The 18,794-nt window shown below is 27.3% G+C and overlaps 2 protein-coding genes across 3 annotated transcripts in view; one reads left to right on the top strand and one right to left on the bottom strand.

Annotated features, from left to right (window-relative positions):
• The window catches only part of LOC107451381 (tetratricopeptide repeat domain 7), a 35,120-nt gene extending 17,907 nt beyond the window's left edge, over positions 1–17,213 (bottom strand). The window contains exons 1-7 of one of the 2 annotated variants that reach the window (XM_016067450.3): positions 16,978–17,213; positions 9,548–9,699; positions 8,145–8,313; positions 5,005–5,290; positions 3,833–3,911; positions 1,709–1,839; positions 80–143 (exon numbers count right to left, since the gene is read on the bottom strand). In XM_016067450.3, the coding sequence (XP_015922936.1) occupies positions 80–143; positions 1,709–1,839; positions 3,833–3,911; positions 5,005–5,290; positions 8,145–8,313; positions 9,548–9,699; positions 16,978–17,101 (1,005 nt within the window). In that variant the 5' untranslated portion in view covers positions 17,102–17,213. Of the gene's footprint in view, positions 1–79; positions 144–1,708; positions 1,840–3,832; positions 3,912–5,004; positions 5,291–8,144; positions 8,314–9,547; positions 9,700–11,834; positions 11,949–16,977 lie in introns of those variants that run through there. The other variant, XM_016067451.3, reaches the window with a different exon arrangement.
• Positions 17,214–17,299: 86 nt separating this feature from the next.
• LOC107451378 (Hermansky-Pudlak syndrome 4 protein) overlaps positions 17,300–18,794 on the top strand; it is a 36,881-nt gene continuing 35,386 nt past the window's right edge. The window contains exon 1 of the mRNA XM_071185375.1: positions 17,300–17,719. Within this exon, the coding sequence (XP_071041476.1) occupies positions 17,630–17,719 (90 nt within the window). The 5' untranslated portion in view covers positions 17,300–17,629. The remainder of the gene's footprint in view (positions 17,720–18,794) is intronic.

The raw sequence follows: 18,794 nt of genomic DNA, 5'->3' as shown, positions 1-18,794 counted from the left end.
TAAGTAGGAACCATTTCTTAGGTTTTAGGTTCAACAAATACCAAGACTTTTAAACTGAATGAACTATTTTTTAATTTACCATAGCTTCACTGATGAATAATAACAGAAGTATTTCTTCATTTTCATCTTCTGGCAGAAAAAGACTGAAAGAAAAACAAAACTGTTTAAGGCAATTTTCATACACAATTCAATTTCTTTTTAAATCTAAAATTAATTTTAATTTCATTATCAATCATATTGATAAAATCAAATGAGAAAGAATTTCTATAATAAGACAATTCACATAGAACACTAGGCACAGTTCATACAAATCTTTCCATTTAAAAATCAAAGCAATTTTAAGAACTTTTTAAGGACTAATTTGCAAAAAAAAAGGGCACTTCATAAAAAAATTTATTCCAGAAAGGTAAATAATTTCAATTTACAATAATTGACATTATAATGAAAATAATGCTATTATCAAGTCATTTTTATTGCAACATAAATTTCTTCAATGTGCAACTTTTTTCTTTAATATTCAATTTGATAAAAAGAGACAGATTTTGTGCTTCTCTTCCTTTTCAAGCTAAAAACAGCTAGATTATCATCACCTTTAACTTCTGCCAACAGGAATTAATAATATTTTTTTTATTTAATCCTCCAATTGTTTTTTCTTTTTGTGTTGCTTTATGTTTTCTAAATATTCTACATATATAGCTTTTATGGACAATGCAGATTTTCTCATTTCTCTGTTGACAACTATCTCTGTTGCTATCCCAAAGAATTTGACAAATTTATACACAACCCTATGTATGATTATATAAATTACATGAATACCCCAAAACTTTTATATTTACGCAGATACTGTACAATAAAAGTGTACTACCTTTTTTTAATAAAAAAAAAGTAAAAGCTTTTTTTTTTATTTTTAAAGGCTGCAATAAATTTAATATTAATATCAATCTAATATGATTTAAATTTTCCTTAACACAATAAGAAGAGGGTAAATTTGTCTTATAAATTAAAGGCTAAGTTAATAAATAATAGATTTGAGTTGTAAAAATAATTGAAGATTAAAAAACTTAATCTTCCTAAAATAAATTAAGTTACAATAGGTTTTTAGCTGTCCTTGTGCTTCTACAGAAAAAAGCTAAAACTAAAATTTGTATCTATATAAGCTAACAATTTTTTTTTTATTGTTTTTAATAAATCTTTCAAATACGTTTGTTTTGGAGACGTTTTAGTTTTAAAACAAAGTTTCAGAAATAAATAAAAATGAGGAAAGGATTAAAAATTCTACCACCTTGATTAATACATCTACCTTTGGAAAGTTGAATCTCACGGTAATTTAAAAATCCACTGAAATTAGTTTATAAAACAACTACAAAATATTTCTTATACTAGTTATGCAGTATCTTCCATTTTTTTTTTTTTTTTAAGAAAGCAGAGAGCCTGCTAGTGTGCATATCTACTATAGAATTCAGAATGCAGACTTGATATTTGTAGACATTTATCAAATTCATAAATTTCAATTATAAATTATATTGAAATTTAAACACTTGATAAATGTAAAAATAGTTATAAAATATTCACATAAAAAAATTAATACTAAAACAACTACATGAATATGCAAAAAATATTTATATTTACTCAAGGAAGAATGAAATGCATAAGTCAATTATGCAAATTAACAAATTAATTTTCTAAGAAGAGTGAAAAGATTGATTACTTTGCTCCAACATATTTTTTTGGTTTCCAAGGACTGTCAGAATTTTTCCCATCTCGTTTTAAAGCATAATCGACATAGCTTTTCTCTGAGACTCCTCTTAGTAGTACTTCAGCCAATTGCCTTGACATTGTCTAAAAGTTTTTCAAGTATATAAATAAAAATAAAACAATTGAAACTACACATTTCATTTAAAAATTTGGCTCTCTTAAAAAAAGAAGAAAAAAAACCTTTCACTAATCTTATTATCTAAATTAGTGCATTGGGTACCTATTACAACAATGAATTAAGCATCACTGGTGTCAATAAAATCTTGGTGATTTTTCTATGGAGTCAGCCCATCTCAACCACGGCCTTCCCCGCTTTCTTGTTCCAGTGGGTCTAAGAAGCAGCATCTTTTTTACTATATTGTTATCACTCATTTGAATCATGTGGGCCATCCAATTCATTCAATTTATTTTTGTGTACTTAATAATATCGAGTTGTTAATAAATCTTGGACAACTCAAAACTAAATCTCCTTCTCCATTTATTGTTTTCATTTACACCACCAAGTATACTACGCAAAATCTTTACCATCAAGTATACTCCGCAAATCAAAGATAAATCGGAAGTTGTTATGGAGAAATTTTCAGAGGAAGGCATTGGGCTGTCTGGCCAGCTATGATGATTTTCCTATGTTCAAAAAATTGTACAATACTAAATATTCTTCATAATTAAAAAATTATAAAGATCTGATATTGCATATGTAAAGAAATTATTGTGACTAATCAACAACTTTTTTAATTACAATCCACTCCTTTCTCATTTTCAAGAAAACATTACCCCTTTTTACGCGACCTGAACAAAGACAATTTTAAAATTCTTGAAACTATTTGTTAAAAGACCTGTATTATTTAGTATGAGGGCCATTTAAAACAAAAGGAAATATTTTTTTTAAAAACTGTTTTCCTTATCAGTTTTTAATATTGAAATTCTTAGGTTAAATGTGTGGCATAACTACTATGATTATTAAACATCAATTCACTAGTATATAAAACATGCTAACTCAATTCAATCTTGGGGTACATTTTCATAAATGAAGGTTGATTTTGTTAAAAGATCCTCTCTCCACAAATGAAACTATTGTTAAAATTGGTTTCAAATGAAACTATTGTTAAAAGAAGGTTTAGGAAAATAAGGGAGAGTTTAGAAATTTAGCTTTTCAAGGTTGCAAATGGGGTAGAAGTTCAGGGGTCTTTCTGGGTCTTTTTGAGAGGTACCTATTTTGTAAAAATTTGTAAAAATTATAAATTACATTAAAAAATCAACACAAAAACATGGTAAAGAAAGAAAATATTTTCAAAAATTGTCTCTTCAAATAAAAAAACATTTATCACAGGTTAATTTCTGTATATTTTTCCCCATATAAAAAAGATAATTCTGATATTGTAAAATTGTGGCCTTAAAACTGCACCCAAATTTAAAATTCCATAAAGATCATTGTCCATAGCTACATTTCAACTTGAATTTAATAAAAACACGTATTTAACAGTTCTAGCACTAAAAGTTAGATTCATTATGAGAACATTTTCGACTAGGTCATACAGAAAAAAAGTTTAACAGAGAAAAAATAAATGTTTCATAAAAAATAAAGGTCTGTTAGAATAAACTTACAATAGTGTTTAAGATAATGTTCGTCTGTTCAGAATAATGTTCGAATTTTGACTTCCCGTAAAGTTTACACAGGGAGACCCTCGTTGTTTCATTTGAAAAAACTCAGACAAAAAAAACAAAAAAAAGATTGCTGTGATATGGCGTGAGCAACCGGTTAGGTTTACCACATTGCACTATCCGACCCAACATGTGCTACGTTTTCCTAACAGACATCTGGCGGAGAACGGGGTTTGCATGACGACTTGAGTTATTAAAAGTGTTTTGTGTAACTACCGTTTTTCCTGAAGTTGAATTTGGGAAGGTACAGCTAAACAGTATTAAATATAACCTGGACAGACCCCTGAGGTTTGTTTTTAGATTGATAATGAATTTATGAAAACAATTGCAATAAAAATTTAAACAAAATAATGATAAAAAATTTCCACAATGAAATGGAAGAGACAGAATAATCAGTGAAATGAACATTTCTCACCTGTCTTAAAGTTTGAGTAGAACTGGTCTCTATAGCACTCAGTACTTTCCTATATTGCTCTATTGCATGCTTTAATTTTCTGCAAAAATTTTTTTATTACAATTAAAAAAACATAAATTAAAAACAAATTGAATCTGATTTTCAATTCATAAGAATTGCATCAATTGCTTAAGAGAAAATTTTAAACACAACAGCAAAGGTACTTTTAAATAATACGAGTTAAAATAACATTACTATTATTGAATTCTGTTATGCATGTTACGAAGATATGCTTAGGTTCAGAGATGTTACAGAGATATGTTTAGGTTCAAGGACGATATGGAAATAAAACTGATTTACATTATAATTAATTTGTCTATCTAATGAGTAAAAATTATCTAACCACTAAATAAAATTTATAATTAATTTTTTTCAAACCTATATGAGTCACAATAAAGATTTCATTACCATAAATTTACTAATTGACATACACCAATTAAAATTTTACAACTAATCAACTAAAGTGAAAGAAATATGTTTAATTTAATCATTTATTATGTTTTACTGTTATAGTTATACCATGGTAAAAAGTGTCAAGTATGGCAAACTTTACAGAGAGGAAGCGAAAAATAAGTTAGAATGTCTGTCCTCTGTCCCATGGACTCATACTTTCCAAAGACTAGTGAAATCCCTGCATTGTAAAATTAGTTTTATGGTGTTTGAATTTAAATTATAATTTAATAATTGCTGCATTTAGTATCCATTTCAAATGGGAGTAAAATTGATTTTACATAAATTATATGAGATTAAAAATAAAAAAATGATCTTTCCTCTTCACAGTCTAGTGACTGAATAGTATTCATTTCAAATGGGTGCAAAATAAATTTTATATAAATTATGCAAGATAAAAAATAAAATAAAAATTATATTTTCTCTCAATATGACTCATAATGACTGCATAGAATCCATTTCAAATAGGAGTAAAATAAATTTTATATAACTTATACAAGATTAAAAAATAAAATTGATCTTTCTTCTCAACAATCTAGTGACTGAATGGTATCCATTTCAAATGGGAATAAAATTGATTTTATACAAATTAGACAATATTAAAAAAATTGTTTTAAAAAAGTTCTGATAAACAATTAAAATAAACTAATACAAATTTGACAGAAAAATTTATTAGATTTTACCCATTTTTGATATATAAAATAGGAGCCCTCTGCAGAGCAGTTTCCAGAATAGGTCCGATTCTGTATTCAGTATTGGGTGGTAGGGGGGATCCAGAAGTAGGAGGATTCGTCCCAGACATGAGTTGGGGAACTGTGCCTCCTGTGTTTCCTTGAGTCCTTTCCATTTCTTGTAAATACCTCAGAGCTAGATCACCAGCTTTCACCAACGCTTGTAAGACTTGAGTTTCTCTTTCTGCTGTCTTATATTTACTGGTGGAGGAGGGAGGGATCTTTTCTAGGCATAACCCTGTATGAGAATGGCAGAAATGATCAACAAAAAAGTTATCGTGTAATGATTGCGTATGAAAAAATTAAACTTTTTTTTCTTTCATTTTTATTGATTAAGCATGTGGAGTAACTGTGGTTGTTATTCTTCACAAATTTTCCTTTTACCCATTTTATTTATAACCCATAATTCTTTTTACTTTTGTTTCAAATTAGTTTTGACTTAAAGCTTTAAATTTACTTCTTATTCGTCGCTCTATATAAGCTAATCGTCCGGTAAAGACAGGGTTCTCACTTAAATTTTATTTAAAATTCAATGACTTAAAAGGACTTAAAATCAAATTTTTTAGGGTCCTATTCAGTAATATTATTAGTATGCTAGAATACATGTAAACCAGATTTTATAATTACATAGAAGCAGAAATAGTATATTTTTAAAAGCACAATGCTTAGTTGATAAATTAGTTGTTTTATTCATTAAATTTATCAAGTTTACATTGTTTAATAGTTGTAGATTGTTTAATATGCATAGCCTACAGCTACCAATGCAAATGTCTGAGAGTTATTAGATTAGAATATTGCTGTTTCAAATGGTTTTGAAGACTATAAAAAAAATTTCAATATTGACATTGGATACTTGTTAACTTTCAAAAACTGGTATCAAACAGTGAAACTTTTCATGAAATTAAATGAAGCAAATTGCATGATACCATTGGTTAATACTAGACATCCAATCATAACCACAGGAGAGATAAATAAATATATGGGTCTTGAACTCTCACTTTGCTGACCTTCCTTCAGAAAATGGATAATGAGCAGTGATTTGAATTTTTATCAATTCCACTTGAATTTTTGTGTTCTTTTTTGTAAGTATGAGTTATTTTAATTTCGAGAAAATCAAATACTTTTCAAGTACCCTATCACAGAATTCAAGGACTTTTCAGAACCCCTATTTTTTCCAACAAAATTCAAGGACTTTCAAGGTTTTACAAGTAACGTGGCAATCCTGAAAAAGCTATACATTTTTCCATAACTTTTCGGTTGTAAACAAAACATAGTGTCAGTTAGTAAATGTTCTAATAACTTTTTTTCTAGGTATCATCAAGGTGCATAAGTATGATTTGTAGATTATTAGGATACTTAGGAAGAGATATAGTGCTTCATTCAGGTTACCCGAGTGTGACTGTCAGGGGGAATATCCCTGAAGATGATCTGAAGACACAATTCAGAGGAGGCAATGGCTTTTCTGAGAGCCGCGATGGCTTAAGGGATAGCCAGGATCATTTGCCTTCCAATGAGGTGAACCAGGTTTGAATCTCAGTGATGGCGGTTGACATGGGTTCACATGGTTTTCCTCTCCATGCAAAGCAAATGTGAGTTAGTTCTATCAAAAAGTCCTCCCCGAGGGCCATTTCTCCCAATACCTGATCCAAGAGTTCCCTTGTCTTCCGGATTAGGATCAAAATTACAAGGCTACGGAGTTGAACATTAGCAGTCGTAAACCTAAAAATTCGGCTGGCTGTTCAATGACGGTTTTAAAATAAAAATGAAATGGCTTTTCTGAAATCTGACGACCTGATGATAACGATAAAGTCAATTGTGACATTTATGATAAAATAACCAGCATTTGATCTGATATTAACTGTTATGGATTTGAATTGAATTGTTGGCATCAGTGCATGCTTTCAGCATTAGCGTACGGGCAGTCACAGGAGCAGAAAGAACATTAGCTTCTGTCTTGATTTACAAGCCATTTAAAAAGTTTTAAATTTGAAGACAACATGGAACTAAAAACTGCATTGAACAAAATGTTTTAGGTATAAATCGTAGAAATTTTAAAAAATATTTTTGATAATTTAAATAAAAAAATATTTCAGCAGGGGAAAAAATCATAATACGTTCCTATGCATCTGAGCAGAGGGAGGCTCTAGTCATGGAACCGGGCTTCTCCCCAGATGGCGTAATCGAGTGTTGCAATCGTGAGTGTCAAATGACAACAACTTTGTTAATTTTTCTTAAACTATTGCCTTTAGTAAAGTATATGTAAAGTAGAATAAAAAATTTTGCACTCAAAAACTACTTTATTATATTCTTTTTACTGCTTGTTTCTGAAACGGAAGCTTTGGCATTAAATGATACTTAATCATCACTTTTATTCACATATCTCTGCCATATTTCGATAGCATTTTAAGTGATTAAATTTTTTTTTGCATAGAATTATAAAATTTGTTTATCCAAAGATAATTCGGTACAGAATTTTTTTTCAATAATAATTAATTATTATTTTATTTAATAATAATGAAAAAAATTTGAATTTCAAGGTATATTAATTTTTACATAATGAAAGAAAGTAATTTTAAGTGGCAAAATATGAAATTTGAACAAAACTTTAAGAATAGTACTCGAGAAATTAAATTTTAAACAGATAGACTTTTTAAAATTTAATAACTCAGTAACTATTTGACTATATATATATTAAAAATGAAAGAAAAAAATAAAAGTTTCAAAAGTCCAATGAAAGTCTGAAATCGAATTTTTTAGTCAGAACCTTGTATAAATATAGGGTGATAGTGCTTATAAACTTAAATAATCTTTAAAGAAAATATGGAGAAAAAAAATCTAAAAGCTATCTCATTCTAAAAATTTTTGTTTATGTAGCAAGAGAAGGAATGTTTCTAGTAGTTTTTTCAAGAAATATGAAGTTATGTGACATTTATAGCTTTGGAAATGTAGACAATTACACGTTTAAAAACCTTACAGTGATGTTACATTACATTTATTATCATACATGTATTGTATATCATGACATGTATACATTACATTCATATTTTATATGATTACACATTAAAATTTAAAAGATGTTTTTAAACATTAACCTTTCACAGCAAAGGATTCAGCCACAACCTTCATAATGCGATTACTTAAGGGTCTCTCAGTCAGGCTGTCTAATCCGCCCTTATTTAGATGAGAAAGTGCATCTTCATATGAACCTTGAGAATAAAGTAATTTGGCCAACAACAAATGTGCATCCCTCATCACATTCAACTAGAAATTAAAACATACATATTGTTATGAAATAATGTACATTACTATATTAAATATTAAAATAAAAAAGAAATGAAATCTCAATTGAAACTTATTTTTAAGAATATGTAATAAAAAAAAGAGTACATATTAGACAGAACAAGTACCCCAACTCAATCAAATATCCCCTGCAATTTTTAACATATTTAGACAAGCACTCAATACTGAAGAAGTGCTTATGTTTCAGAAAACAGAGTTAATGATAGGCTTTCTAAACTAGATATGATGTTGATGAAAAAATGAATATTAAATTGAAAAGTAACACCAAGACCTTCAATAATATCCTAATAATTTTAAGTAAATATTGTTAATTTTATATGGCACATAATAAAATCTTTATTTCATATAAATATTTACATTTACTTAATATACATTTACAAAATTAACTTTCATGATTATTACATAACCTTTCATCATAAGCAGCAAAAAAAAATANAAAAAAAAAAAAAAAAATACTATTATCCATAAACATGGTACATAGCTAAATTTTTTGACAAAAAAAAGTACTGAAAAATCATTTCAAGCACTTTTTTATATATAAAAAAAATTTTAATTAAGGCATGTACACTTATACATTTTTTCCCCATTGTTTAAAGTTTTTCATACCCTAAAATAATTGATAATAAAAGTATTTGACAGTTCTTTAAATTTTTCAAAAAAGGAGTAAGAGAGTTTTCTAACTTTAAAGGTGTTTAGGTCATGCAATATCTCATACATATCAACAATAAATCACCAGCGAAAAAAGTATTTTTGGATATCTAATGTCAGAAAACATAGTAAAAAATTTGCAACTTGTCTCAATTAACTTTAGGTACAATTGCATAGAATTTCGTAAGCTTAGCTTAAATATTTATAGAGATATGGATATTTATATATAAAAAAAAACTAATTTACATTTAAAGTAGAAATGAACATTTAAAGTAATACTTTTATAATGTGAAAGAGCGTAAATAATTTCTAAAAAAAATTCATTTAATTGTGTGGAGAATTACATATGATAACTAATTAAAAAAGTTTAATTTGAAAATTTAAAAAAATTTTAAGATAAGAAAATAAAGAGCTTTTATGCACTTTTCATAAACTCTATGCACCCTGCATAAAGTCCGCTTGAAAAATTTGAGAAATCATCCAAATTGATAAAATTGTTCAACACTTCCCAACAAAATGACTAGAACAAGAGCAAAATAATAACTACCTTTGCACCTTGTTCGCTAATACATGTCTGTAGATAACGTTTTGCCTCTGTCAATCCTGTTTTTGCTTTCGAAATATTACTTTCAATTGGAAGATTTTCTTCCAAAAACTGCTCTAGCTTGGATTCCCCAATGAGAAAATTCACAAGGACATCTAAGAATAAAACAAAGTCTGAGACAAACAAACACATTTAACCCATTTTAAATAAGAATTGTTATAAAGAATAAGAACAGTTATAAAAGAAAGGGCAAAAACAATTACTCTTAACTGATTTCTATAGTTTTTATTTTAATTTTCTTGGTGCCAAATTATAGATAAATTTATACGAAATTGTTAATGATTTTTTTAAAATCTATTTACAATCCTCTGAACAGCAGCTCCTTAATGGTGTTCCATGAAACTCTAAGATTCCTTGTAGGGTTAGAAGAGGTTCCGAGAATCAGAATTTTTTTTAAACTTTATAGTCATGATTTTTTAAACCTCAATTATATTTAGATCAAATTAATAATCTATTATTTATTAAATATTCTGAATACCTTAATGAAATTATTTTAAGTAAAATGCCAATGAAAAAGAAGTAGAAATAACCCTTTTCAAAGAAAAGGTTTCTTTTCTTTCTAATAAAAATATCTTGAATAAGTTCTGAAAATAACCTGCATTTACAAAAAACTACATTATTATGATACTTCAATCAAAATAAAGTAACATAATTCGTTAGTATTGAAATACGTTTTCCTAGCAACCATCTTTAACCTTTATAGTAGCTTTTTTAGCCCATATTACAACTGATACTATATTTGGATTTTTTTTTGTCATTTTCAGCTTATTTATATGAACGCCAAAAAACAAATTATGAACTAAACTAGAAATAGCTCCAGGAATGCAAATTAAACAGCTAGATATAAAATCTAATTTAAGATTATTAATAAAAAACAATAATAAAATTAGTTATTCCCTTATTAGTATAAATAAGTCTTTTATTAGTTAATACGCTCACAAATGCTTTTATATACTTCATTCATAAAGTCGGAGTTCTGCTGAAAGAGGATCAATCATTTAGGATTCCATAGCGGGGGGAAATTTGAAACTGCTACTCTAGAATATCACCAGCTTCCATTCGTTGTCCGCGGAGAATTTTTGACCGTCGAGGACGGGCGGACGGGCTGTTTTTCGAGCCCTGATATAGGTATATAAAAAAAATATATGAAAATTATATAAATTGATGAGTAAAATGAATACTCAGGTGAAAAATAAGTTTTTATACAAATAAATGAAAAACAGATAAAAATAAAGAAATAGCATAGATTAATTAAAAATTTATTATATTTTAAATTTAGTTTATTGTTCACTAATCACTCATGTAGAATAATTAGGCTGTTTGTTTGAAAATTTTATAAGATTCTTTACTACCAATCTATATTTATCATGAAATCGAAGAAATGACTTCAAATAAATAGACTATAAGGCCATAAAAAATTGCAAGATAATACCAGGAGGTAAACCTTAATTTGAGAAAAAATTTTTTAATAAATAAAAATATTTTATTCTTAATCATACAGTAACTATTCTTGAAAATTAAAAAAAAATATATTACATATATGTAAAAAAATATATGAAAATCATATAAATTGATAAGTAAAATGAATACTCAGGTGAAAAATAAGTTTTTATACAAATAAATGAAAAATACATAAAAATAAAGATAAAGCATATTTTATTAAAAATTGATTATATTTTAAATTCAGTTCATTGTTCACTAATCATTAATTAGTTCACTAATCACTCATGTAGAATAATTAGTCTCTTTGCTTGAAAATTTTATAAGATTCTTTACTACAAATCTATAATTATACTCATGAAATAGAAGATATGATTTCAAATAAATAGACTATAAGGCCATTAAAAAAATACAAGATAATAGCAGGAGGCAAAGGTTAACTCAAGAAGAAGAAAAAATTTAAATAAATAAAAATATTTCATTCTATACAATAGCTATTCTTGTAAATAAATAAAAAAATATATATTGCATTGATGAGTAAAATAAATACTCAGATGAAAAATAAGTTTCTATACAAATAAATACATAAAAATAAAGATATACCTTATATTAATTAAAAATTGATTATACTTTAAATTCAATTCATTTTATTAAAAAACTTTTGCAAGTAATAAATAAACAAAATAAAGCTATTAATTATACTAGAAGTACACCTAACAGAAAAACATTTTTCTGCCTAAAACAAAAATCAAACTAAGGAATAAGCAAATATATTTTGATGAATACCAACCAGGAAAAAGTTTCTCATTTTTATGAGCAGTCATGATTTAAGAAAGAGTGAAGTTTGAAGAGAAAGGTTGAGGTTGCTCAGTAGAAAAGAAATAACTATTCACCTTGTCAAAATGCCAACAGATGAAAATGGTTCAGCAATTAAACAAAAATAAAGGATGCTACAAGGAATTTAGACCAGCATTCTCTTTTTTAATTTCTTTAAATGATATTAAAATCTTTATTTAATTGATATCAATGCATTAAAAATTATGAACATTATTATTTTAATAAATAAAAGTATATAAAAATATTTAAAGAATTAGAGCAATATTTTTTTTCATTTAAATGAAAACTGAATATTTTTTTAAAAATCAATAAACAAATATAATACAAAGTAAAGGGCAAGACTGGGAAATTTATCTGGTGACCACTGGTCACTAGAGGTAAATTTATTGCTGACTTTTATTTTTTTTACTTTCTACTGGCCACTCTTTGTATTTAAAGTTCTGTAATAATGATTTTGTTTCTAATATATTAAAATATTGAGGAAATCAGGAAAATAATAAAGATTAATGACAAGAGAAGAAGAAAAATTATTAAAATAAAATTACTTTTAAAAATATTCAAAAAAGTTTTTATTTATCTTTTTTTAAGTAAATGAATAAAAAAAATAATTAATGAAAAAAAAACAACTTATTACACATCAGGATAAGTTTTTTTTTAAAATGATAAATAAATTTCCTTTTAAATATTTTTTAAAAATAATCTTATTTTAATAATTTCTCTTCTCACGTCATTTATCTTTGCAATAAAAATGTGAAATGTTAATTTGAAAAAAAAAACAACATTTTTTTAAAAAAGGTACTTGTGTTTTAATGTGTTAATCATACTAACAAATAAAGCTGGATGGAAGCTATTTGGAGATTATTAATCATTAGCAGGATAATTTATAAGTACTTGTAATAGAAAAGAATGCCTCAAGGGAGCAAAATTATGGCTTTAAACATTTACATCAGCGTTTTCATTACAGAAAAAAAAATGGGTGAGAGTTTCTCACCCTTTCTCAAAAACAGGGTGAGATTTCAAAAAATTAATNAAAAAAAAAAAAAAAAAAAAAAAAAAAAAAAAAAAAAAAAGAAAAAAGAAAAAACACAAATAGATTTGAAAAAATATTTCTTTAATTATAATACATTTTCAACATCTTCTAATTTTTAAAGCATAAAATATTTTTGCTGCATCATCATATGGAAAATGTTCTATATCTTCGTTTTTATCAGCTATTCTCATTAGGTTGCTCAAATGCTTATCAGCCAATCTGTTACAATATTTTGTCTTAATCCGGTTGTGGGTGCTAAATGACCTTGCAACAGATGTTGAATTATTCTAAAACACTAAGTAAATTTGTAGCATTGTGCACACACTTTCCTATCCTCTACATCAGCCAGCATAGGTTTTTAAATTATTTCTGCTATAAGTACGTTGAAGTTCCTTCCAAATTCATACTTCATGCTAGTATTTGATCCATATCCGTTGAATATCCGTATTTGTTTCGTTTTTACCGTTTCTACATTTGTTTCATTTGTCTTAACAATGTATTTGTCAATCTTACATTCAGGCAAAAAAAAAATGTAACGTTTTACATGAAGAAACCTTACCTACGGTGAACACGCAGTTGCAGAAAAATGTGTTCTGAAAGGGGTTCGGGGGGGGGCTGTTCGCACCGGTTCTGAACAATNGAAGCTAGATAACAAGGACCGATATTGAAAATAATGAAAGATCAAGGAAGAAAAATGAAGCGGATTTAATTTGAAATGTCAGAAGACGAAATTTTTTCCGAAATTGGCGAGATCCACGCATTTTGAAATTCATTAATAGGGTGCGCGAGCTTCTCACCTTAATAATATTTTAATGCGAGGAAAGAAAAAAATATGTGAGATTCTCGCGCTGTAGTGAAAACACTGTACATTAATGAAATCAACAAGCACTTGCTATAAAAATAATATAATTCTAAGACAATAAGAAAAGTGCCATAAATTATAGGATTGAAAAATACAATCAGAGGTCTGCCTAGGTTTTTTTTGAGAGGTACCTATTTTGTGAAAATTTAGCTATAATTTGTTAAAATCAAAAATTTTATTAAAAAATCAACACAAAAATAAGGTAAAGTAAGAAAATGTTTTCAAATTTGTCACTACAAATAAAAATCTTTTATGACTGGTAAATTTCTATATATTTTTCCTCCTATTAATTTTGCCATTATAAAATTTTGGCCTTAAAATTGCATCCAAATTTAAAAATCCATATAAACCTTAGTTAAATTTCAACTTGAATTTAATAAAAACATGCATTTAACAGCAATAGCATTAAAAGTTATCTTCATTATGAGAACATTTTCAACTAGGTCTACTATCTATATTTTATGTATTTAGACCTTACAATGCAAATTTTTTAACCATTATTAAATATGTGCATATTTCAATTATTATAAAAAAGACTTAAACATTTACTAAAAGTTATTTTTTGCATGGATTTATCTTTAGAGAAACGAATTTTATATCTGTGTGCAAAAATATTTCAATTCAATTCAAAAGTTTTCAAGGAATGTGAAAATAATCAAAAAGTATAATTAACATAAGACCATATTTTCCTGACAGTAGCTACTCCCTCTATTTTGGGGGTCGAAAATATAAATCCGTCAGTAAAAAGGTATGTCAATTCACAGCGAGTGTGGTTTTGAGCCTGAATCTGTAACTTAAAATACCATTTGCAATAACTAATTAGCATATTCAGTGGGGGGTCATGATCCCCCCAAAATTGGAAGAAAAAAAATTTTTTTTTAATAGTTTACAAAAGAAATAAAAGATTTTAAAAATTATTTAAGGGGGCATATACACACCTAGGTAGATCAGAAAAATTGATTTTTTTATTACCTAATTATGTTCTTCACTGTTTTAAGAATCATAATCCAAATGATTAAAGCGAAATTCGTCATAGTTTCATTGTAAACATTTATATTTTTAGAGCGCGCCGAGCGCTTCAATCGCATTTCAACAGGTTTAATCAAAAATTGTATAAAGGTGAAGATGGGAAACTTGCGAAACTCGTAACTAAAATCTAGCACCATGCTTAAATTATTAATACTTGAATTATTTATGTATTGTTCATTATGAAAAAAATAAATGATGCATTAATGATAATGATGCATTAAATATAAATGATATAAATGATGCATAAAAACCCCAATTTTTTTTTTCAAAAAAAATATTAAATTAAATTTTTTTTATAGAAAAAATTAATTGTGGGTGGAGGGGATTTGAGTCAATGACTTCCCAACCCAAGGAAAAATTTCTGGATCCGCCCCTGAGCATATTTGAGGTCACCCCTTTGAACCATCAAGATTGAGTAACAGAACAAGAAGATTCGGTCATTAGATCAAAAGTCATTCAGGGTGGTCTATTTTTTCCCACTGTACACATATATATAATTAATATCTTGTAACGTAGACTACAATTATTCAATTCCAATTCACTAATTATTCATAAGACACATTAACTCCATTCTAACTGTAGGCACCTTTTAATGGATGATGGTTAACATTGTTGGTAGCTTACCCCACAATTGGTAACAAATATGTGCAGATTGATGGATGGACCACAGCACACAGTTGACTTGCTATTTGTGACTGCTACATTGCCCCCTCGTGCTGTTGCTACTCTGTCTCAATCACACACAACAGAGGCCTAAACATAGTTGACTGCTAATTGCAGCACAGGAGTGCCTATGCCCACAATTGTGATCTTAATACAACTCTCATCATGATCACCACTCAAAGTTCTTTCCAGCTTCTCGCAAAACAGCAAAGAATCAACTAGTGGTATCCATTCATCAAATTCTATCACAGATAAAATTCTAGTGGTGGTATATTATAGCATAGCTAACACTACAAATTTTAATTTGCTAGTATATAAGACATGTTAACTCGATTGTATTCTGAGGCACCTTTTGATAAATGATGGTTCACTTTGTTGGTAGCCTCCCCCCCCCCCAATCAATAATACGTTAAAAGTATATGTTCATTTTTCATTAATGACATATAAAGTAAAATTAAGCAGCAACTTAAATATGAAACGTAAATGTTCAATGGTAAATGACGGATAAATAAAAAGAAAATTAGACTTTATTTGGTCTTAACACAACACAATTATTTGTAAACAAAAGTAAGTAAATAATAATTAAATAACTTAACTGCATTAGCTTTAAAAATGGAATCATATTTTTTATTGAAAACTACAGTATAAAGACCTTTTGATGATAATTTGAATTTATTACACAATGTGTAATTATCTGTTAAAAGGGAAAGAAACAATGCTAACACACAAACATTAATTTTCACATAAACAAATAAAATAATTAATTTTCATTGAAAATTATTAATTTTTAGATGGGCTTGAACTGGTAATGTGGAGTTCTTATTACTAAGAAAATTTTAAGTAGAAGAAACAGATATTAATCAATAACAAAATATAACTTCTAATAAGGACAAAAATGGATTTCCGTATGAGGATTAACAGTAATGGATATGCTAAGAAGAATTTTAAATTTAATCTGAACAGCTATTAGAGACTAAAATGAGTTGCAGTAGGAGTATAAGTATTAGTTTGGTAAGGAAGGTAAGTTTTAATTTGTATACTCATAGCAAATTATAAATTTAAAATCTGAACTAATGATGCAGAATGTATGCATTTCAGTATGTGGATAAACAGAAATTTAAATGCTTTTAGCAAATTACAAATTTTAAGCAAATTCAGAAAATATGGACGACAGTAAGGGAGTGATCCGTAATTGGTATATAAAAGTTAAAAATTATGAACTTGATAATCTAAACTGCTGAAACAGATTATATAGATTTTTTGAATATGAGGATAACTAATCAGTAATTTGTATTTAAATCAAAATGCATGGACTTAAATAAATAATCAGAAATACTGATAGAGATTAAATGGATTTCAATAAAATATAATCAGTAACTTATATAGTAACAACAAATTATAAAGTAAATAATAACAATCCCAGACAGAGAGACAATTTGAGGAGGAAAAACATATAATATGAAATTCTCAGTAATAAAAAAAAATCGAATTAAATAAATCTAAATAACATACCCAAACCAGAACTTCTTTGATTTAACTGTTCAGCTAATTCTGTTACTTTTCTCCAGTTTGCTTCATCCCTATTTTTCGAAATTTCATATTCCAGCCGACTCGACGCCTTTGGCTTAGAAGTCATACTTGAGTGTATATCACTTGATCAAGGAAGACTTTTGAATAATAAACTCATCGATAGTAGAGAAATACATTTATCGCTTCTCCATTTCCTTCAGGGATAGTGAATTTAATGTGTTTTCTTGAAACAAAAATATTAGCTTATAGCTTACATTGAAAAAAAATTAAACACTACGTTAAAGTCACAGTTAATATTATTTAAAACACATGACATATTTCCCATCACCCGTCACATGTCAAAGTTTTTGTTTTTGGTTGTGGGTGATTTAAAACGTGAAAGCGTGGAAACTGGAGCAAATTAAATGTTTAAAATATCGTAAATGAAATAGTTACTACATAAGTTTTCATCCTCAATTAAATAATTAGCATACTTAAGTTTTTTAATGTTCTGTTTTAGTTATTTGTATTTTAATAAAGTTGCATAATATTTTATAAAATATTATGTAATGAAGACTAGTAGTAGCGTAACATTGAACTGCAGTCTAAAAGGATGTAAATAAACGTTTGTTAAAAGTTATGCAGCTTTTATAAGATGAATTTATTTTTCATTTACGACCTTACTCATTGCAAAGCTGATGAAGATGATCCGAAAGAAGCCATTATTTATTTTTATCCCACTCAGGTGAATAGAATATTTCGTGGAAGTTATTTATTTCATATCCTTCAAAACATAAAATGCCATCCATTCGTATATTAAATTATTATGTATTAACATATATTTCTACATTTTACCCCTTTAGGACTTATATCATATGTACCTGCTAGTGAGATTTTTCCTCTTTATCATATATAAAACTAACCTTTTTGACTCTAGCTACCCATGATTTACATGGACGTTATATCCATGTAATCATGGGTAGTAATTCTTTTTAAATGTTCTTCTTGCCAATAAGCAAGGAATTTTTAGTGCACCGAAATATGCACATAAAATTTATTGTTTACAGATAAAAATTTAAATCATAAGGAGTATTAGAAAATAAAGTATATTTCAGTTAGTCAGGCACAAGGAAGTTCTACTATTTTTTTTGTTCAAATTTTTTATTCATTTTATAAAATTTCTATGTGTTTAAAAAAACTTTTACAAAGTTGGCGGAGGACTACATTTTTTTAACTTTCCAATTTTTAGCTCAATAGCCAGAAAATGCTGAAATGAAATCCGACAAATTTATCAATTTTGGTTTGCTTTAGAGATTAAGAAGTTAATCTGGTTTATGGAGATTGCAGTTTATAGAATTTCATTTTATAGATCTTCTGCTGTTAGATTTTGACCGGATTTCTGTTTATATTGAAAGGCGTAGCCATTATTCTATCAAGATAAAATACTGGTTCTCCAATTGCGGTTGTGTGTTTGAAATCATCTTGTCTCAATTACTAGGCAAAATGATGAACCGATCAAAGGTTTTTCATTTAGGCCAGTTTATATTGAAGTTTATCTCAATATAAAAAATTTTCTTGAATTATTCGTAGTAAACTTGATCTTATGGCAGAAAATACATTTTTTGGCAAAAAAAAGCAAATCAAAAGACTTTTCCAGGGGTTGCAACTGATCTGGAAGTTAATAAATGTCATATATTTTTAGAGTGTATTCAAATTTTGTCAGTAAAGCTTGGTATGAAATTTTTTGTCCTTAAACTTAAATTTATTAATTGAAACCTAATAAGTTGGCAGAGAAGACTAAACTGCCAACTTATTAGGTT

This window comes from Parasteatoda tepidariorum, chromosome 9, assembly GCF_043381705.1.
Source record: "Parasteatoda tepidariorum isolate YZ-2023 chromosome 9, CAS_Ptep_4.0, whole genome shotgun sequence".
Taxonomy (NCBI): domain Eukaryota; kingdom Metazoa; phylum Arthropoda; class Arachnida; order Araneae; family Theridiidae; genus Parasteatoda; species Parasteatoda tepidariorum.
The sequence above is the reverse complement of the archived record's forward strand: the minus strand, read 5'-3'. Positions and strand labels throughout refer to the sequence as shown.